Below are 23,210 nucleotides of genomic sequence, written 5' to 3'. Positions count from 1 at the left end.
TTTCCTAAAAGTTTAACCAGGGCACCGTATAAAGGAAGAGAGAAGTTACCATCTTTACATTCTCTTAATTCTCCTTAAAAATGATAGAACTTTATTCCTGATCCACTTAGGATTTCCCAGATAGTCACTATACCACCAATCACTAGGATGAAGTGAGCAATTTTATTAATTTGTTTTCTACTTTCAAATGCACAAAAAGAAAAAGACAAGAGGTGTTTGGATTAAAATATAGTTATCTCACAGGGTGCAGTAGAACACCCTGTAATCCCAGCAACTCAGGAGGCTTAGGCAGGAGGCTTGCAGGTTGGAGGCCAGCTTCAGCAACTTAGCAACACCTATCTTAAAATAAGAAAATTAAAAGGGCTGGGGATGTGGTTCAGTAGTAAAGCCCTTCTGGGCTCAATCCCCAGTACCAAAAAAAATGACAGTTATTAAGAGCACGCCTACCAAATTTGATTTGCCATTTTTGGCATGATTCATATGATTTCAGTACTAGCTTTGTTTAGAGAAAACACGGAGAAAAGACCAAAAGGTGCTGCCCGCAGGCCAGGAGAAAGACGTTCTTCCTGAGAGTCTCTGCCAACTCTATGACTGAAGGCTTTCTTATTCCTTGACCCAGCCCTAAGACTGCCTCACTCAGTTCCACTTCTGACCACTAAGTGGCACTAGAACTCTGAATAATTGAAGAATAGAATAAAGCAGTTTAACTAGTCTAAACTCTAGGTGATTTGTTGTGAACCTTTAATCAACACCTTCTAAAGTCATTCACTTATTTCATCAGTGACCTAAAACATGGTGCCTTTTGCCATTTATTCCTATATCTATGCTATGAAGGAGAGCAGGCTAAAAACATGGCGCCTGTTCTTCAGCCTCGTGGTCTCCTAGTTGTAGATTTAGCAGCTTTTCTTTTTGCCACAGCAGCTTCCTGCAACATTGGAGGCACATTTGGGCTTTTTGTTGTCAGAATCTTCTGCAAGCTTGAACGGATCTGTGATAATATCCTGTCAAAGGGCAAATCAAAATGAAAGGACAAGTCAGAGATGTTCTGATGTACCCAACATTTATATTTCCATTTGATAAAGGTTGATTTACCAGGAAGAGATAAGATTTTATAGTTCCATGGGGTCCTGGGAGTAGCATACATCATTCTACCACAAAGGCAGCCCTGAATCTTCTAAACATATTCTTACTACTTTCAAGGTAAATTTCAAATTAAATCTTTTATGGGTTTTGCCCCCTGCTCCACAACCTGGTTGCTAGACTTGGACACAGGACTTCCTGCATACTAGGCAAGCAGTCTATCATTGAGCTATACCCCAACCCTAGATTTTTTGTTTCTCTTTTAGGGTTTAGGGGTGTTTAGTTGGTTTGGGTTTTTTTGAGACAGGATCTCACTAAATTGCTAACGCTGGCCTTGAACTCATAATCCTCCTGCCTCAGCCTCTCAAGTAGCTGAGATTATAGGTTCATGTCACCTCATGTGGCTCATTTGAGCTGCTGCTGCTGCCTTTTTTAAAATTTTTTTATTTTTTAATTATACCAGGGATTGAACCCAGGGGCGCTAAACCACTGAGTCACATCCAGCCCTTTTTGTATTTTATTTAGAGACAGGGTCTTGCTAAGTTGTTTAGGGCCTTGCTAACTTGCCAGGGCTGGCTTTGAACTCATGATCCTCCTGCCTCAATCTCCCAAACCACTGGGATTATAGGCATGTCCCACTGCATCCAGCTCATTTAAGCTTCTTTTAGTTGTTGTTGTTTTTGTTGTTGTTTCATTTAAGTTTCTTTTAAAAGGCAGTCTCTACTGGGTCAAAAGTTAATCTTTCGGGTTGATTTTTGTTTTGTTTTGTGTGATTCCCATTTGTTTGTGACTTTTACCTTTGGAACTGATACTGAAATGCTAAAACGTCTTCCTTTCCTGTATTCTAATCCCCAGAAATACGTGCACAAGAAGGTAAGTCCCAAATACCAGAGCAATCATTAATAACTGCTGATATCTAGCCCAGCACTGTGGTGTATCCCTGTAATCCCAGTGATTTGGGAGGCTGAGGCAGGCAGATCCCAAGTTCAACCAGTCTCAGCAATTTAGACAGACTCTCAGCAACTTAGGGAAACCTGTCTCAAAATAAAAAATAAAAAGGCCTGGGCTGTAGCTCAGTGGCAAAGTATCCCTGAGTCCAATCCCTAGTTCAAAGAGAAAAAAAAAATGATATCTGGTTGTTGGGATTGCCAATAAAATGGCCAACCTGACCTCAGGACAGAGTGAGTGAAATCTCTGAAAATGAAATGGCAGTCTTTATTTTTACTCCTTTTACTTCCAAATGAGATTCCTCCAATCAGTCAGCACAATTGGACCAGAGAAAAACCAGGTCCAAGGATAGGAATCAAAAGCATGAACAAGTCACCCTAAATAATATAATGAATTCATTAAACACAAATTTACATTCTTACCATTTATTGCTGGACACTGCAAACAAGAGGGTGCCAAGGCAGTCACATACTACATTCATGAAATCTACATTCTGTGGACCTTTCCTTCACTGTGGCCTTAGCGTCACTTGGCCTCAGTTGCCACCTTTCTTTTTTTTTTTTTTTTTTTTTTTTTGCGGTACTGGGGATCGAATTCACGGCCTTGTGCTTTCGAGGCAAGCACTCTACCAGCTGAGCTATCTCCCCAGCCCCAGTTGCCACCTTTCTAAAATGAGAAATTCTGTCTGGACCCAGGCTTCTTCTTAAGGCAGACCAGTACCTTGTAGGGGGGTCTCCTGCCTGGAAGGGGGCCAGTGCTGGTTGCTGCTGCCAGGACCCCGCATCCATTATACTTCCTCCCCTTGGGGCTCCTGGCCAGAAGAGATAGCCTCTTTTCTTTTTCACTCAGAAAAATGATTTTCCATACCAGATTCCCAATGTCCTATCTACTTCCAAATGCATGCTACTGACCTTAAGAGATCTCAAAACTCAAAGAAAAAAGAGGTGGGGGCATTTGAGTAAGCAGTCTTTCCAGCACAACACCCTGTGATTATAGGAAAAGTAATGGAGAGACAGTGCAGCATACTGGCTAAACGTGTTGCTGCTTGAGAACCAGATGTGAATTCAAATTCTCCACTTTCTAGCTCTGTGACCTTGGATTAGTGTGTTTATCATTCTGATCCTCAGTTTCTTCATATGTAAGATGAGGATAATAAAGGTTATTATGAGGGGAAGGGGACTTCAGTACTCTGAGATCCCCTTTCTTCCCTCCATATTTATGTAGTACCTACTGTATGTAAGGCCCTGCGCAAAGATTTATGTAGTACCTACTGTATGTAAGGCCCTGCGCAAAAATTCTATGTATGGAGTACCTACTGCCATGGGGATAGTACTAAGCTCAAGTTGTAGTGTGTCTTAAACAAAAATCCTTCTTAGGCTGGGCATGGTGGCACATGCCTGTAATTCCAGCAACTCAGGAAGCTGAGACAGAATTCCAAGTTTGAGGCCAGTCTAAGCAACTTAGTGAGGACCTCAGCAACTTAGTAAGACCCTGTCTCAAAATTAAAAAAAAAAAAAAAAAAAAAGACTGGGGATGTAGTTCAGTAGTAAAGGGCTCCTGGGTTCAATCCCTAGTACAAAAAAAAAAAAAGAAAAAAAAATCCTTCTTCAATGGTTTACATAATAATGGTGCTGTGGGTGCAAGACACAAAATGAAGAAACTATAAGTATTTTCAGGCCCACAATAATTTATTCACAACTCCAGAATATAAAAAGTCAAGAAAACCCCATTTGTTTTTCTGCTTTGTAACATACTTGATAACCCAACTTCATCTGGCAATGATGAGGTTTTATTTGCTGTCTACACCAAATAAAAATAAAATTCAAAATAAAAAAACAACAAAGAAGGTTGTTATGAGGATCAATGACATGGTGTTTTCTTTTTCTTTCTTTCTTTCTTTTTTTTTTTTTTTTTGCGGTGCTGGGGATTGAACCCAGGGCCTTGTGCTTGCAAGGCAGGCACTCTACCACCTGGGCTATCTCCCCAGCCCTTGACATGGTGTTTTCTTGCTTGTTTTTTGTTTGTTTGTTTTCTGATAGCAGAGATTAAACCCAGGGTACTCTACCACTGAACTACATCACCAGATCTTTTCTTTTTTTTTTTTTTAATTTTGAGACAGGGTCTTGCTAAGATGCCCAGGCTGGCCTGGAACCTGTGGTCCTCCTGTGCTCCTCCTGCCTCAGACTCCCAAGTGGCTAGGATTGTAGACATGGCCACCGTGCCCAGCTGACATGGTGTCAAACATTCTAAATGCTCCGTGAAAGTCAGCTCCCCTATGTTATTGCTATCATGATTCATGTTGTTACTAGAATTACTATTACCTGAAGCAACAGTTTATAGCACAAATCCCATTTGCATAATTTCAGATGCTACATTTTGATAATATAACTTTTGATACCAAAATATGCTTTGTAAGTATTAAGAAAGAAGAAGAAAAGGTAGAAGGCTCTTTAAAAGTCTTCCCTGAGTGAGCCCACAGCAAGAAGCAGCACCATGCCTTCCTCCATTGCAGCAACAACGGGAGACAAGTCCACGCGATTCTGGTGCTGGGCAGACACTAGGGTTAATCATCAAAGTCTTCCATAAAAGATAAGAATGTCCTCCTCTGAGAGCACAAGGTTACATTCTAGGTCACACAGCTGTTTGATTTTTAAAATCTTCCTTCAGTGTCAATTATTCACATTTCAAATACTTAGAACCTGAAATAAGCCCATCACAGAAAAGACAAGTGCCACATGATATCACTCTTATGTGGAATCTAAAAAAGTTGACCTTCTAGAAGCTGAGAATGACAGGGTGATTACCAGAGGCCCAGGAGAATCGGTGGGAGGAAGGGACAGCTATGGGGAAAGGCTGACCCTGGATAGTATAGAGGAAGCCAGGGCTGTTCTGCTGAACTTGGGTATGTGACAAGTCATTTACACCTAGGTGCTTCAAGGACCTGATAAAAAGCCTTTTTCACAAACCACAGTTTGTTCCAAATGCCCCTTGGGAATGGCAGGGTCCTCTCTCCTCCCTTCTCAGCCCTAATGTCTCAACAGGATGTTTTCAATGTAGGTGAGGCCACTGCCAACTTGAGAGAGACTGATCAAAACCAGGACAGGGTGAGACCTGTCAAAGTTCAGCAGGAAAAAGGGACAAATAAAAATAGGAGAGAAAAGAAATGGAGGGTTGGTTAAGATAATAAGACAGCAGATGTGGCATGCGTGCTTGGTGCCAGCACCTGCAGAGGAAAGGTAGATAACTTGGAAGTCTCATAGAAAGATCTTAAGCCTGAATAGCTGTTCCAACATTACTTATCTATGATCTCTATGATCGGGCGTTGCCGACTGTGGGTTAGATTCCCCCAACTCCCTGTCACTAGCGGGGAAGAACAAGGGAAAGACCATCACTCTGGGTAGATAGGGGCACTTACTGGACACTAATCTGTGGCAACCCAGAACTTTTTCCAGGGTCCTGGGTAATTCTTGCTAGATCTGGTATAAAACCGTCAGAGTAAAATAAGGGAGAGAATGCGCTCCATGTTTGGGGTCAATCTCTCCAGTGCTGAGAGCATTCCTGGGACAGATACTGTATCAGGAAAGACATCACAGACCTCAGTGGGGGGATTCTGACTCAGGCTCGGGGGAGCAAAGATGACACTGAGGGAAGCAAAGTGGGAACCAACAGCCTTTTTGTCCCGAGGTGGGTAGGACTGACATACCTGGCAATTCAAGCTGTCAGGTAGACATGCTGAGACTAGAGAGAAAATAAAAGAATTAGGTTGAGATTTAACAAACTGTCACAGTGCCTCCACTAGCCCTGTCCATTTGGTTACAAAGCCAGATAAAACTTAAGAGAATGACTGGCAATTATGGGACGTTAAACCAGGTGCCTAACATTACCCAGGTACAGGAAACAAATACATCCTGCCTGGTTTCTTTGCACAAAAAGAGACAGAGAATGGTTATGCAAATAAGAACGACAGTCAACTTTTTCTACCAGGAGTTGCAGGAACCAAACCAGTCATGAGGCATTAAGAGGCATTAATTTGGGTTTGATAACAGCACCGGTTCCAGGAAAACCCCATCACAGACATGGATGAAAAAATAAATGTTTGGTAGGGAGTTGTAAAGGTAAATCTGCACCTGCCATGCCCCTCACTCAAATGACCTTGGCTCCACCCCTAATCATGGAAAATGGGGGGACTCCAACCTGGCTGCTTGAGAGTTACATGGCAAGTGGGAATGATGTGACACATCATGTTGTGGGCCTAATTTGGGCAGCATCTTCTGTGAAATGGGTGCCTTGGTCACTGTCAGTCTGGCTCGGATACCCATACATCACACTTACTACTCAAGATCTTTGACAGTAGCAGTGTGACAAGCTCTCCTGCTAGGAAAGGCTTGCATGGCGCTAGCAGACCATTGCCTCGCTTGCTATTGTTCCAGCTACAATGTGAGGATATACTACTCGGCTGTTGGTACAGACAACCAGTAGTCACTGAGTGACTGCCAGTCAGATTGCCCTAATTCTGCCACTGGCTGCTCTGATTTTCTCATCTCATCACATGGTATCACTAGCAGATTATACTGCATAGCAGTCCAGATACTTGGGTTGCACCTGTTGGATTAATCTATATTCCAGGTGTTTTAAGATACAGGGGTTACCCCCTCTTGCACTTGTGAGAAGATAGGCCTGTGCAGCCAGCTGGGGTGATGAGGCAGTTTCATAGACAACTGGACTAATTAGCATCCACAGCTCAGGAACAGTGGGGGTCTGCTTGATAGCAGGTTGAGGTTGATAAAGCAGGCCACCTCACCCTTTACCCGTGGGTCACTTTGTACTGAGACTTAAGTTGACTTCAGGGTATTGTACATTGCTAGAAACTGCTATTCCAAAGGGGGTTTAGATTCTAGAGTTGCGACCAAAAACCTAAGGGTAACTCATGCTTGTTCTTGCCAAAGAGCTCAACTCATGCCACTTGCTGTACAGGTAGCATCTAAATGCACTGGCAAGCCTGGTACAGGATACCTAGAGCCTGCATGTGGGTTAACCCTACACAGGCCTGTACAACCTTACCATACAGTGTAGGGGGAAGGTTTGCACTTCTTGTAACATGCCTAGAATCAATGGGTCTTATATGAGTAGACCATCCCTAGGAACATCATGGACGATCCAGGCCCTGGATCTCCTGAGGGTGGACAGCCCATTTCCTCAGGCATAAGTGAATGTATAGTATAATCTTCATCAGTTAACAAGATATCATCAAAGCAATGGAACCAGATGGAATCAGTAGGGAATGAGGTCCCCAGCTACCTGCAGTGACAGGAGGACTGTGCAGATAACCCTGAGGCAGAACCTGGAATGTCCACTGCCTCTCCCCTGACAAGTGAAGGTGAACTAGTCTTGTGAGTTCAGTGTCAAGGGATGAGGGTGTGTGTGTAAGGTTAGAAGAGTTGGTACAAGGGATGGAATGCATGGATTCAGCCTGATAGGACAGCAGCTATCATGAGTCATAATCATCAAGGTTACCCCAGGGTAGCCCTAGTCAGTTTTTTCTACATAATTTCTTATCAAAGTATCATGGACAATACCATTACAGTGGTAGACTTTTACAAATATCCTGACTATGTGCTACTAGCTAAGAGAAACCAGGTACATTCTAGTTAGGATGAGGTCATTTTTGTCCTAACGCACATACATGCTCCTCTTTCTGATCTAAATTTGCGGGATCCACCTCATCTTGTTGCTGCTCAAGACCATACTTCCATCAGTAACTTCCCCAATAAATGGCATTTTAAGCAATCCTGGATCTGTTTGTCCCTCTTTCTTCGGTCCCAGAGCCACCAAGGGGCCAGTCCTCACTGGGACCAGGTTGTTCCAGAAGAGATCTCAAAAAGACTGTTTTTGAGTTAATAAAACAAGGAGGAAAATCATGCAAGAGTTACTTTTACAGTGCTGTACACTCAGAGTATCCAAAATTTTTACAAAATACTAGCAACAAGAGCTAGGAACAAAGAGCAGAGCACTTGCCTAGCATGCAGGACGCCCTGGGTTCCATACTCAGCACTGTAAAAAAAAAAAAAAAAAAAAGCAACAGAAAAGAAAAATTCATAGAAAAAGATTGCTGAATTTCTAAAACCAGGGGAAAGAACACAAAAGAATTCTGGTCAGAACTCAAATACTTAGAACACAGGGCTAAGCAATTAAGACTCTTAATACATACAATCAAGGGTGATGCCTGCCTGCTTCTGTTTCTTGGGTATGTACTCTGTGCCAGGCACTGGGTCAGGCATTTCACATGCTTTATTTCATTTGTTCCTCATGACCTGAGGGAAGAAGTTATTACCTCCCTATTACACATAAAGTTTTAGGAGGTTAGGTCACTTATTGAGATCAGAGCCGAGTGGCAAAGTAGCATTTAAACTTAGGAGTCCAAGGCCTGTATACCTGGCCACCATGCTATGCCACCATCCTGCCCCAGCAACATCAGAATCTCATTTCCTTGGGCTACCAAGGCTCAGTGCCTTGAGATGCACCACTGTCAGGACCTGGGTGAATTCTGGGAGCAGCCCTCACAGACAAAAGCAAGCTCGTAATCCATCACTAAGCCTATTCTAAACAACGAGTATTAGAAATGAACAAAGGGACTAGTAAAATAACTATGAGAGCATGAATGGGAGAGAGGTAAAAATACGTGAGAGGAAAGGAAGAGAGGGACACTTACATCTGCCACAACTACTTATCTGCCTTCTTCAGAGAGTAGTTGTGAGAGATTACATGGCATAAGTTGTGATAAAATACTTTAGAAAATACTAAACCAATGTAACAGTTACTAGAATAATTTTAAATATAAAGCTAAAATATTTTAGAAAATAATCTTCTATTTTATGTATGTATATATATGTATGTAGTAGGGATTTAACCCAGGGGAGCTCTATAACTGAGCTACCACCCCCAGTCCCCCTCCCACCCACCCCCCTTTTTTTAAAGACGAGTCTGTTTCCCAGGCTGGCCTTGAACATACAATCCTCCTGCCTTAGCCTCTGGAGTCACTAAGATTACAAGTGAGTGCCACCATGACTAACCTCATTTTAAAATACAGTGGAATACTGTCCCAAATACATATTTAAGAAATTAGAATACAGTGAAGAAATGATGATTATTCAATAAATGAAATAGGAAAACTTGAACTAGTTAATATTAGGAAAAAAATTTATTTTGGACAGGATGTAGGATATATTCATGAGTGTGACTGCAGAGGGGCAACACAGTGGAAGCCCTTATGAGTGCAGGGCCTGCCACTTGTCCAAGGGACCACAATTGGGAATATATTTAATCCCACAGTCACTGGAGATGAGCTGCTTCTCAGCCTCCATGTCTTCAAATTCATCTACTTTAAACTTGGTAAAGCTCTAATTCTTTGAGAAGTGCATCTTCTGGCAACTAGGAAACTTGAACTTGGACCTACATAGAACCTCAATCATATTCTTTGTTCCACAACTTGGTGTGAATGGACATGATGACTTGGTCCATGTGAACCCTGCCTATTGTCTCCTGGGACTTCCCAAAGCACTTCACATAACTGTATGGGGCCTAGACCGGAGACAATATGAGATCAGACACGTGGACATCCACTTGGAAAGCACTGTCTCCAAGTTCCCTTAGAGCAAGTAACAAGTTGTGTATATATTATTGTCCTACCTCAATATTTGTACTAAAATAAATTCCAAAATGCATTTAAAAATTTAAATGTGAGCCAGGTCTGGTGGTATATACCTGTAAATCCCAGATACTCAGGAGACTGAGGCAGGAAGATCACAAGTTTAAGGTCAGCCTGGGCAACTTAGTGAGATCCTATCTCAAAAATAAAGAAATAAAAGGACTGGGAATGTGGCTAAGAGGTAGAATGCTCCTGGGTTCGATTTCCAATACCACAGAAAATGTTAAGTTAAATGTGAAAACAAAGTCATAGAAGTATTAGAAGAAACTTTAAGATTTTAGATTTGCCAAAGGATTCTTAGACATGACATCAAAAGCACAGCAATAAAAGAAAAAAATAGATAAACTGGAGTTCATCAAAATTAAGATATAATTTATTTGGTACTAGGGATTGAACTCAGGGGTGCTTTACCACTGAACTACAGTTCCAGTTCTTTTTATTTTTTTGATACAAGGTCTTGCTAAGTTGCTTAAGGCTTCATTAAGTTCCTGAGGCTGGCCTCTAACTTGCAAGACTCCAGCCTCAGCCTCCCGAGTTGCTAGGATTATAGGGATGCACCACTGAGCCTAGCTAAAATCATATTTAAATTACCAAAGGGTACAATGAATAAAGTGAAAAGACAGACCACACAATGGGAGAAATTTCTGCAGATCATTTATCTGACAAGGGTCCTGTATGTCAAATATATATTTTTTAAAAAACCCTACTACTACTCCACAAACAAAAGATATTCAACCCAATTAAAACATGGGGGAAAGACTTGAATAGATATTTCTACAAAGATATACAAAAGACCAATAAGCACATGAAAAAATGTTCATTGATCACTAGGGAAATACAAATCAAAACCACAATGACACACTATCTCACACCCTTAGTATGACTTCTATCAAAAACGAAAACAAGCATTGGAAATTGTTAGAGAAATCGGAAGCTTTATACATTCCTGCTAGTAATTTAGCTACTGTGGAAAACAGCTTTATGATTCTTCAAAAGTTAAACAGAATTGTTGACCCAATAATCCCATTCTCATGTATAGACTCAAAAGAACTGAAAACGGAAACTCAAAACTGGAACAATGTCCATTGATTGGTGGATGGATAAAAAGCAGATAGTCATTGCCAGGGGCTACTTATAGAAGTGATTGGGGAGTAACTGCTTAATGGGTATGGGGTTTCTTTTAGGAATGATGAGAATGTTCTGGAACTAGATAATGGTGATGGTTTCACAACCTTGTGAATGTACAAAATGCCACTGATACATATATTTTAAAATGGTGACCTTACATCATGTTTTCAAGAGTACTAGAAGGAAGCCAGGTATGGAAATGTACGTCTGTAATCCCAGCTACTCAGGAGACTGAGGCAGGAGGATCATAAGTTCAAGGTCATTCTCAGTCACTTAGTAAGACATCTCAAAATTTTAAAAGTTGGGAGTGTAGATTAGTGCTTTCCTAGAATGGGTGAAGCCCTGGGTTCAATCCCCAGCACCGCCAAAAAAAAAAAAAAAAATGAAAGAAACATAGGTCAGTTATACATTATATATATATATATATAACTGAAAGAAACATAGGTCAATTTATAATGTTCACACGGGGTTGGGCTCGCTCGCTCTCTCTCTCTCTCTCTCTCTCTCTCTCTCTCTCTCTCTATATATATATATATATATATATATATATATATATATACATACACATATTTTTGAGCCAGGGTCTTGCTGTGTTGCCCTGGATGGTCTCAAACTCTTAAGCTCAAGTGACCCTCCCACCTCGTATCTTAAGTAGCTAACTACAGGTGTGTACCAGCACATAATTTTTTAAAGGTTGCTCTTAACTTTTTTTTATCTGGATCTCCTTGAGAAGTTGATTAAAGTAGATCCTCTCCCACCTTATAGAAAATACACATATACACATAAAATTTTAAGGGGCTCATGGAAACCCTGAAGTCCATTCATAGATATAGCAAAGGATACTGACATCATCAGAATTTAAAAAGTAAACTTCTGAAAGAAATACAAATCACTTCATAGAAATAAATATTCCAGAAACAAGTTGAGTTGGCCAACTGCAAAGAAAAATTATTTATTTCTTGCCTGTGGTGGTAGTAGTAGTAGTAGTAGCAGCAGCAGCAGTGGCTTGTGGGATGCATGATTTTTATTTATTTATTTATTTGGTCCTGGGGATTGAACCCAGGGGTGCTTAACCATTGAGCCACATCCCCAAACTACTTTTTTTTTTTTTTTTAATATTTTTTAAGTTGTCAATGGACCTTAATTTTATTTATATGTGGTGCTGAGAATCGAACCCAGTGCCTCACACAGGCTAGGCAAGCGCTCTACCACTGAGCCACAACCCCGGCCCCAGACTTTTTATTTAAAGGTATTATCTCATTAAGTTGCTTAGGGCCTCACAAAGTTGCTGAGGCTAGCTTTGAACTTAACAATCCTCCTGCCTCAGTCTCTGGAATCACTAGGATCACAAACGTGTGCCACTGGGCCCAGTTGCATGATGGTTTTTTTAAATGGTTCTCTGTGGTAGGGAACTGAAAGTCACACCAACCTTTGACTCTAAAACAGAACAGCCTCCAGATGTTGGCAACTTGTCTTCAATTGGTCTGAAGAGAAAATCTCGAGCAAATCGTGAATTCTTCAAGACAGCTGCTGTTTCTTCATCCACTTCAACCATTTCACCTTCCTAAAGAGCAGCATAAAACAAATAGTAAGAGGCGCCACTTCATCTCATTAGAAGGAAAATGCCCAGAAGTTTTACTAATGAGTGGCATTTTAGGATTAAAAGACCACACCATACCTCCTGAAGTAGTTTTCTCTCATGTTCAGACCCTGCTGTTTATTTCCTGTTTATTCACAGATGAAACTGACCAGTGTCATAATTAATTTTTCTTTGTTGACAGTGCTCTACTTATTGCTTCAGTGTCTCAGACATATACAGAAATCACTGCTGAGTGTCAAATTTATTACTAAAGACTGGACTTTGGATAAGTGGTTTTCAAATAGTATTTCCTTGAGTCCCAGAGTACCTGGGAGGTATGGGTTACATAAAGCAATGCCTGACACACAGTATTTTAAATGAGATTTTGTTTTGTAAAAATTCTATTAAAATGTTGCTTTGAAAACCCCTGGAGCAGACAATGATCTCAAAGTCCTTCTACTTTGCTTATGTGACCCACAGGACCTGACTGTATACCAAGGAGCAAGAAGTCCGTGAAGCAGCACTGAGGGTTCCACTTCGCCAGCGTGTAAGAAACGCAAAGATGCGATTTGGATCAAAAACTCAGAAGATGAAGACAATTAAGTCCTTCTACCTTTGGAACAAATAATGGCTGTGCCTTGTTTACTGAGGCCTCAATATATATGTATCAGGTATTTTGCTATATTATTGTTAATTTCTATAGATACTTAGCAAAATTGGTTATTATTATTCCTACTTTATAGTAGAGCAAACTGTATCTCAAAGAATTTTGGTGACTTATTCTAGTTTACCCAAATAATAAATAACAGAGCCAGAATTTGAACCCAGGTATCTGATTCCAAAGTCAGTACTTCTCCATCTTGAGCAAACAAAGTCTATCCTACAGAGTATAGAAGTTAGTGTTATCATTAAACTCTAAAATTCTTGAATTCCATGATGCAATTAAAACTGAAATACTGTTATGCAGTACTCCTCTTCTATTCCACTTCTCTATATCTTCATTAATCCAACATCTGAATAAAGCTTCTTATGAAAATTTTTTCTCTTCCTTTTTTTTTGGCACTGGGGATTGAACCGAGGGGCACTTTATCACTAAGCTACATCCCCAGTCATTCTGAGTTTTAAAATTTGGATAGAGTCTCATCTTGACACAGGTAATTTCATCATTAAGTGTACTTATACATACCTAGGTGTATAGCCTACTACCCACCTAGGCTATATGGTGTGCATGTGAGTATGTATACAATAATAAATATACACAAGATTAAATCAAGCACAAAAGAAAACAATGTAACCAAAGAGTAAACATGAGATATATGCATGTGTTACCAGCATAATGCAACATACACTTTTATGGTAAACTCTTTTTCTTTAAGAAGTACACTTTAAAATATCAATAAAGGGCTGGGGCTATGGCTCAGTGATAGAATGCTTTCCTAGCATGTGAAAGGCCCTGGGTTTAATCTGCAGCACTGCAAAAACAAATAAACAAACAAAAAATAAAAAGTAAAAAACGGTAAATACATGAACCAGTAATATCATCATCATTTATTATCATTATCAATTGTGTACTATAAATAATTATTTTGCTATACTTTTACAGAACTGGCAAAACAGTAGGTTTGTTTACATAAGGATCATGAGGAACATATGAGTAATATGTTGTGCTATGACTTTATGATTGCTACACTGTCTCTAGGTGACAGGAATTTTTTTACCCCCCTTCCCTGGTTATAATCTTATGGGACCACTATTGTATCTAGTCTGTCCTTGACTGGAACACTGTTATGCAGCGCATGAACATGGGCGTATGTATATATACACACTACAGATGTGCAGATAAACAGCTGAAGCAAACATGACAAAATGTTCTCAGGTGCTGAAATAGGTAGTGGGTATATGGGTATTCACTGTAGTTTTTTTTTTTTTTTTTTTTTTAACTTTTCTGTATTTAAAAACATTTTTTTAACAAATATTGGCCAAAGTACTTTTTGACTTCACTTAAAAAGTACAAACAGCTGGGTGCAGTGGTGCATGCCTGCAGCTCAGGAGGCTGAGGTAGGAAGATCGCAAGTTCAAAGTCAGCCTCAGCAACTTAGTGAGGCCCTAAGCAACTTAGCAAGAACTGTCTCTAAATAAAATATAAAAAAGGGCTGGGGATGTGGCTCAGTGGTTAAGTGCCCCTGGGTTCAATCACTAGACCAAAAATAAATAAATAAATAAATAAATAAATAAATAAACAATGCTAAAAAGAAAGAAGCAATGCAAGTCCAAGAAAAAGTAACTGGAACAAGAACAAGAGGAGAAGACTGCCAGAGGTCATGGACATTTTCCTTCTTTCTGCAGTACTAGGGTTTGAACACAAGCACATGCTAGACAATAAGTGCTCTACCACTGAGCTACCTGTCCCAGCACCATATATATTTTTATTCACCTTAAATGTGAAATTTGCATCAAATATTAATTGTTTTTCATGTCCTGTGATTCCTCCATTGTAAACAGCTTGGCATCTTTTAGTTGGTCCAGTGTTAGGGAGTTTGAAGAGGCGAAATGTGGCCGAAACAAAACGACAATCACCTAAAAAGATACACATGGTTCATCTCCAGCACTCCAACAGCATTAGTTTGCTCAGCAGATGAGGATAGAACATTCATAAAGATGATTTTCTTCTTTGCATTCTGCCAACTATCTTTCTGAGCACTTCACTCTACTCACTGAATAACTTCAAAATGATTCATCAAATATCAAATTTTTTTGGGGGGTTGCCATTAGTCAGGAGACATGATAGACATTTCCAAATGAAAAAGTCCCCCTAGGAAGAATCACTCAGTAGAAAGTAATAACCAAATTTAAACCATTCAGGCTGCAGTTAAATAGTCCCTTCTGTTTTTTTCTTACCAATAATTCTTTCAAGTTCCTTGTTTTGAATTGTAATGAGACTGGCAGTGACCAAACGTGGAGGGCAGAATCCAATTTTTTGGGCAAGGAGGAAAAGATCCTTCCAATACAAAGCACCACCTAGGCACTCACCTTAAAAAGAAAAAAAATTACATACCAATCAATTCATAAAGCAATACTGAAGAAACTAATACTGGTATAATCAGGACAAAGCATTAGTTAAAACTTAAGTCCTAGAAACAGAAGCTAAACTAAACATTCCCGGAGGCTTAGAAACTCTTGGTTAAAACTGGATATTGTTGCCAGGCGTAGTGGTGCATACCTGCAATCCCAGTGACTTGGGAGGCTGAGGCAGGAGCATCACAAGTTCAAGGCCAGCCTCAGCAACTTAGTGAGACCCTGTCTCAAGTCTGGAGACATGGGTCAGTGTAGAATCCACAACACCTGGTTTACTCCATAGTACCACAAAAACAAAACAAAAAAACTTAATTTCATAGACTGACCACAAGAATGCATTCATCTTTTCAACTTCCAGAGCCTTCATTAAAATGACAATAAAGGCATAAGCTACGTAACAATGATGAGAACATTAAGGAGACTAGAGTGCAAGGACTCTGGTTGCCTTCATTTTCACAGTGTATTTTCCAAGTAGTTTTGGAATTAATTATCCCGTTTAATCTCATAACAGCCAGATTGTATTATTATTTACATTTTACAGTTTGGAAAGCAACAACTTTGAGAGGTTAATTAATTGCCCAAGATCATATTACGTTTGAGTGGCAAAGGAAAAGAATGGCACCTCACCCTCCTGGCCTTACCCCATCTGATTTTTTTTCTTTTCAAATTAAAAAAAAAATTATTATTTAATTTTAGTTGTAGATGGACACAATACCTCTGTCTTATTTATTTGTATGTGGTGCTGAGGATCGAAACCAGTGCCTCACACATGCTAGGCAAGCTCTCTACTACTGAGCCACAATCCCAGTTCACCCCATCTGATTTCACATCAGATGCCCTCCTCCTGGCAGGAAGGACCTCTGTACATAATCATCTACCTTAAAACAAAACAACCAGGAACACTTACCCCATAAAACTTTGTGTGTCTTGATTTCTTCTGGCAATTCAAGGCTAGCATAGACGTCACTGAAATATAGCTCCCCACCGTGCTGAAACACAGCAGTGTTAGTCCAAGCAAGGTTAAAGATTAAATTGATCCCAGATAACAAGGAAATAGATGAGGGCACAAGATCGATTTCAAAAACCCACGCAAGTGTTTGAGCTGACCACGCTGATCCTTTGTGAACAAATAACAGCCACTTCCCTCACTTCCTCACTTCAATCAATAACCAAAAACTTTTTTTGTCAGTGTCCTGTCCAACAGACAATAAAGATCACTTTCAACAAGTGCCTTCCTGTGAGAGTTCTTCTCTTAAAGATGCTCAGGTTGCCTCCACTTTTAACCAATCGGAAACGAATCGGGCCCAGGAGGTTGTATAACAAACAGAAGATTTAACAGTATTCATAGATTCTCAGCCCTTAACAATTATATAACTTTTAAAATGCTATTATTACATATTATATTTTTAAAATATTAAGCTGGGGGGTGTAGCTCAATAGTAGAGTGTTTGCCAGTCATGCATGACACCCTGGAGTCAATTTCCAGAGCAAAAAAAAAAAAAAGTTGTCCTTCTAACCCAAGGCAAATGAGAGATCCAGAACTTATATGAATTTATTTAGCTGATTTCAAAAGCATAGAGGTCTAGATTCTATAATGTTTACCTTTTATTAAGCACACATTGGTGAAGATAGCTGGTCTATAAAATGGCATTAACAAAGACATTATGAGATCATTTCTACCTAGTTTCATTTGAGCTGTATTATAGTATTATATTTTAGTTTCTCTAAACTAAAATTAAAAATCAATTTTTTTAAGGACTGGGATACAACCCAAGACCTCATGCATGCCCAGCAAATGCTCTACACCCCTAGGCCCTCCAAATCTCAGAAATCTGTGTCTTTTACCACAAAGACCCATATCATGACACACAGGAAGGCTGTGCAGCTCCTCCAAGTTTTCTCTTAGAAAGACAAAAATGTAAAACTTCCATCTTCTTTAACTTCCCAAAGATCTGAAATCCTGGCAGGTAAGAAATCCATAGCTCTAAGAAACACTGCACATTCTAGCACAGTGTATTCATAGCAGCCTTTCAATAAGGCCAAAGGTTCCTCCAGCTCTGTACACAGTATGTAGGATCCCACACAGCAGCAAGCAGGAAGAGTCAATAAGGCAAACATTTGAACATGTTCAATGACAATCATGACCCACAGACTTGATACTTCTACAACTTGCCAGGGAAAAGAAGCCCCATGTAGGGAGGGGGTCTTACCACTCTCTGTTTTTTGCCACCCCCTTTAAATCTGGTGGATAAATTTACAAAGGCTGAGCCCTCAGTTTAAGGAGGAAAGAACAGGGCTGATTCCATCAGCACTCAATGATGTTTGAAGATCATTTATGTCACTCCTCCCCTCACCTTCAGGACACGATACACTTCCTGAAGCACTTGTTCTTTATCAGGCACAAGGTTAATAACACAATTGGATCTGAAAAAGAACCATTGTAAAGGACTCAAATCTTTTGTGTTCCTAAAGGTGGCTCCCATTTTGTCAAAACTACACCATTCTTCTGAATGCCTCACTCTTCTCTTTCCTGCACTCAACTTTTTCCCAAGGTAAGGGAAATTCCAACTACTTGTTAGGAAGTAAGAATGTACAGAAAAAACAGGAGGCATTGCTGGGTGTAGGAGCACATGCCTCTAATCCCAGAAACTTGGGAGACTGAAACAGGAGGATTGCAAATTCAAGACCAGACTCAGCAATATAGAAGACCCTGTCTCAAAATAAAAAATAAGCAAGCCAGGGGCTGGGGTTGTGGCTCAGTGGTAGAGCACTCACCTAGCATGCATGAGGCCCTGGGTTCGATCCTCAGCACCACGTAAAATTTTAAAAATAAAGGTATTGTGTCCACCTACAACTAAAACAAAATATTTAAATAAATAAATAAATAAGCAAGCCAGGCTTGTGGTGCACACCTGTAATCCCAGTGGCCCAGAAGGCTGAGGCAGAGGATTCCAAGTTCAAAGCCAGCCTTAGCAATACCCTGTTTCAAAATAAAAAATAAAAAAGGGCTGGGGATTTGGCTCAGTAGTTAAGTGTCCCTGGGTTCAATCCCTGGTATAAATAAATAAATAAAGTAAATGGGGCTGGGGATGTGGCTCAGTGGTACAATGTGCCTGGATTCAATCCCCAGTACCCGCCCCCCAAAAAAAATAGGAGGCAAGATTCTTATTTGTTTTGCTCTGATCTTCGCCAGGCAACAAGATGAAACCTAGGACCAGATGCTTACCACAGACATTTCTTAAGCCACAAGTGAATAAAGTTCCTAGAAGGCAGCTCTCCTAATGCTGTCACTTAGGCATGATTTGACAACTCAGAGGAAAACAAGAAAATGTAGAATCCAATAATTTGCCATCAAAATACTAGAGTTATGGGCTGGGGTTGTAGCTCAGTGGTAAAGTGCTTGCCTAGCATGTGTGAGGCACTGGGTTAGATTCTCAGTACTACACATTTATTTAAATAAAAAATAAAAGTCCATCAACAACTTAAAAAAAAATAAATTTAAAAAAAATACTACAATCATGAGCCATATAACATTTTGGCAAATGAATGGGCTATATACAATTTGATGGTCTCATAAGGTTATAATGGAACTGAAAAATTCCTATTACCTAATGATATCATAGCCACAGTAACATAGCGCAACACACTATTGGTGTGTTAGGGGTGATGCTGGTGCCAAACCTACTGCACTCATATAAAAGTAGAGCACAAACAATTAAAGACAGTGCGTGATACCTGATAATAACGAACAACAGTGTTACTGGTTCATGTATTTACTGTGCTATCCTTTTTATCTTTCGAGTATACTCCTACTTATAAAGAAAACATTTACTGTAAAAGAGTATGTCATATTACCCCAGCAGTGGCTTCATACATCTCCTCTTTACCATATCTCCGTCGCATCATTACTTCTTATGCTTGATTTAATCTCACATTGTTTTGTTCATCTTGGCCCCAGGGGCAACAGACTATTCACACAATGAGGAAACTACCTACAGTGCATTTTTCAGAGTGTGTTCTGTCATTAAGCAACCCATGACTCTACTGAAGATAGTAGGTCAGGGTGTGTTGTAAGAGCAGACTCGGTAGACTGGCTAATCTTTTGGGTTCACTGGATTCTGGTTTGGTTTAAAGTAAATTCTGTCTTGGGTTAATGTGTTCTGTTGCCAGTGGGCCATGAGCAGCTCAGATCAGCTCCCTTAAGAAATAAGATCATGCTAAGATTAGTTTTGTGCCCTAAGTGAAAGTCAGTTCAGCAAAATGTGGTGACATTTGTGTGTTCAACAGGAAATAGGCTGTACTCATAACCATAAGAATATACCTACATAACAATATCGTAACTCTCATTCTGAATTCCAGCTTCTGCCAACTTCTCAATGTAGCCATGAATGAAAGTCACATTGGAGGTCTGGAAGCCATATTTTTCCATGTGATAGTCAAGGTATTTTTTAGCCACTTCCACCTAAAGGAAGAAAAATATAGACTTCCTAATCAACATTTAAAAAAATACCACCTTTTTCCTTAAATTTTTCTATTACAAATGAAATATATTTCCCCAAGAAGTATATTTCTTTTTTCTTTTTTCTTTTTAGATCTACATGACAGTAGAGTGTATTTTGACTATACATGTCAATATGTATCTACATGACAGTAGAGTGTATTTTGATTATACATACATGGAGTACAATTTATTCTAATTAGAATCCCAATCTTGTGATTGAACACAATGTGGAGTTACACTGATCGTTATTCATTTATGGGCAGAGGAAAGTTCCATCTGACTCATTCTACTGTCTTTCCTATTCCCATCGCCCCCTCCTTTCATTCCCCCTTGTCTAATCCAATTAACTTCTATTCTTCCCTCCACAGTATATTTTGTGTATACTTGGATAAGTATGCACCATTTCTATGGACCTGAAGGATATGCTACAGACTAGCACATAAAGTCTGTTAGATGGGTTTTGCTTGAATAACCCCTTCATTCAATGATAATCTTTCAGGCCAGATGGCAGAAGGAAAGACAAGATGAAATTTCATTGAGTAATCATGATATTCATGTATCAGATCAAATCTCTGACTTTGCATTCTTTCAAAGGAGCCTCTAATGGTCAAAGTTCTCAGCCTTTAGGACAAGAAGCACTAGAGGCACAAATCGATCATTGCTAAATAACAGCCTTCAAATTATCCTTGGAGTCACAAAGGAACCAACTTTATCTCTCCAAGAATGCACTGGAGAATTCTTTCCTCCTTGTCCTCCAAATCTTACCTGGCCTTTGGTCATGTCTATTCCTGTGACATGGCCCTTCTCACCAACCAGTTGGCTAAGTGCATAGCAATCTCTGCCACTTCCACTACCCAGATCCAAAATCCAGCAGTTTTCCAGACACTCAGGGATGACCAGACCACAGCCATAATACCTGAGAAATGGAAATGACACATTTTTTGTCCCATAAATTACTAGAAGATATGAAAACACTAAATCTTACACCTTCCTCCTTTTCTTCTTTTATCTTTCATTCATATTTCTATTTAGTTGTTTAGTCTCCCCCTCTAAAATGGAAGCTGCATGAAGGTTGGGATCACATATGCTATCCCACAGTATTTTGGGGCACTGCACTAGATATTACAATTTAAATAAACCATCTAAAATATTTGCTGAATAGACACATTTGGAGCCAGGCACTGTGGTGCACACCTGTAATCCCAGCTACTCAGGAGGCTGAGGCAGGAGGATCTCAAGTTCAAGGCCAGCCTCAGCAACTTAGCAAGACCCTTCCCAAAAATAAAATAAGGGTGTAGCTCAGTGGTACAGTACTTGCCTAATATTTATGCCAGGCCCTGGATTCAATCCCCAGCACCACAAAAGATCATAATACTTGGATGTTAGCTGCTGAGCATCTAATTTAGGCTCAGAACTGAGCCAATTTTTGAGGAAAATAATTCTGTTCCCAGGTGTATTTAATCTAACTGGGAAGGTGAAACATAAGCACAGAAAACATGATTTATGATTTCCATGATTTATTGACAAACAGTGGCATAGGGAGTGAGCGCTGTAGCAGTTTGGGAAGAAGGTGCTTAAGGATTAGAGGCTTCCTGAAGTGGGTAGACATTAGTGATGTGCTGGAAGGGCAGAGCTGGAAGCTGGAAAGAAGACTGAAGGCATTCCACATTGACAACTGCTCACTGGCCAGGCAGTGCTGATGGCAGTGAGAAAGGAAAGGTCAGAGGGAACCAAAGTCATTCAGGAAGGGAGGAGGGCCATACTATGGACAATCTTGAAGGTCAGGTTCCAAGAGTGTGACTGCATCCTGTAATGGGAAGGGAAGGGCAGTATCTTTGGAGGTTCTTAAGCAGAGCAGTCAAGATGATCAGTGCTGAGCTTTGTGGGGGGTTACAACAGACAAGGCAAGCAGGGTGACCTGGTGGAGATGGCTTAATTCCCTAATGAGTGGCATCACTATCTTTGGGAAAGCTACAGTCTGGAAGTATAATGGGTCAGGGGATTCTACCTTAAAGAAACTTCTTCATGTACATTCTGCAGGGCTTCCCTGATGTGCTTGGGGACCGCCCTGGCTGTGGTGACGCAGGCATTAGTCTGGAGGTCCTTCGATGTCTTCAGCACCTGCCCGTAGTAGTTCTAACCCAGGGTAAAGAGACGGGTGGGGAGAAAAAGGGCTGGCGTTGGTGTCTGCAGGAGAGGGCTCCACAACCAGTCCCTACCCCTACCTCTCCAGGCCTGGCAGACCTCTGCCCCCCTGCAAAGTTCTAAGCCTGGGTTTAGTACTCCTAGGAGGCAGGAGTAGGCCAGAGGGCTTCCAAAGGCTCCTGCCTAGTGGAGTTCCCCGTGGGCCATTCCTGGCCCTACCGCTCCCACCTGCACGTCCTTCCGGATATCAGCCTTCTGGCTCTCAGCGTCGCGGGGGGTAGGCACTGCCAAGAGAGGAAAAGGAGCTGAAAAGAGTAAAGGTGCAGGGGGCGGCCTCGGGTGGGGGCGACGGAATGGAGGGATGGAGGGATGGCTGAGGGGCCGGCGGCGCGCAGGGCGGGGGTCGGAGGGCTGCAGGAGAGGGCAGGCCGCTCTCGCGCTCCCACGTGGCCCGGGTCGGGCAGGGAAGGGGCTGCGGCCTGGCAAGGGGGCGAGGGGAGCGCACACTCACTGTCTCATGGGCCTCCGGGCGACACTAGTGGGTCTTGGGCTCGAGGCTCAGCGTCCGGGACCCAAGGCCCCGCCCTGGCGCCGGTCAGCGGGATCCGGACCCACCCCCGGACGCAGGGCGGGCGGGAACCCACCGGAACCCACCCCACAGCTTCCTGCCGCGCGCAGCTGTCCTCGCGGGTCGCGGGGCCCAGCCTCGTAGGTTGCGTTGGTCTTCACTGCATCTTCCTTTGTTGCTCCCCCGCGATTGTCCACTTACCGAAGTTCACATGCTGCCTGAACGAATACCCACCTACAGAATGATTTCATTTCCTTCTCGGAATGAAATCGCCTTTCCACAATCCGCTTTTTTTTAAAGTCAGGTTTATTGAGATAAAATTGACATTCAGGGGCTGGGATTGTGGCGCAGTGGTAGAGCGCTTGACTGGCATGTGTGAGGCACTGGGTTTGACTCTCAGCACCACATATAAATAAATAAAATACAGGTCCATTGACAACTGAAAAAAAATTTTTTTTAAATTTACATTCACCCAAATTCA

At 41.1% G+C, this 23,210-nt stretch overlaps 1 protein-coding gene across 1 annotated transcript; it reads right to left on the bottom strand.

The window, feature by feature from the left end:
* Positions 1 to 297: 297 nt before the first annotated feature.
* Positions 298 to 22,811, bottom strand: As3mt (arsenite methyltransferase). Its single transcript, XM_047552566.1, has 11 exons — positions 22,673 to 22,811; positions 22,390 to 22,445; positions 22,025 to 22,152; positions 20,782 to 20,932; positions 19,841 to 19,977; positions 17,870 to 17,939; positions 16,423 to 16,504; positions 15,339 to 15,470; positions 14,875 to 15,017; positions 12,291 to 12,425; positions 298 to 1,001 (listed from the first exon to the last, which is right to left on the bottom strand). Coding segments are annotated over exons 1-11 (1,143 nt in total). The 5' UTR covers positions 22,674 to 22,811; the 3' UTR covers positions 298 to 893.
* Between the last annotated feature and the right edge of the window lie 399 nt (positions 22,812 to 23,210).

The sequence above is a fragment of the Sciurus carolinensis genome, chromosome 5, assembly GCF_902686445.1.
Source record: "Sciurus carolinensis chromosome 5, mSciCar1.2, whole genome shotgun sequence".
Classification (NCBI taxonomy): domain Eukaryota; kingdom Metazoa; phylum Chordata; class Mammalia; order Rodentia; family Sciuridae; genus Sciurus; species Sciurus carolinensis.
Note: the sequence above shows the minus strand (reverse complement) of the source record. Positions and strands in the feature narration are given on the sequence as shown.

What these genes read in the sequence shown, in the direction of transcription:
- As3mt (XM_047552566.1), bottom strand. An exon ending in TAGACATGACCAAAGGCCAG is followed by an intron (nt 19,978 to 20,781) that starts GTAAGATTTGGA and finishes TTCTTCCTTTAG; the next exon opens with GTGGAAGTGGCTAAAAAATA. An exon ending in GGAACTTGAAAGAATTATTG is followed by an intron (nt 15,018 to 15,338) that starts GTAAGAAAAAAA and finishes GTATCTTTTTAG; the next exon opens with GTGATTGTCGTTTTGTTTCG.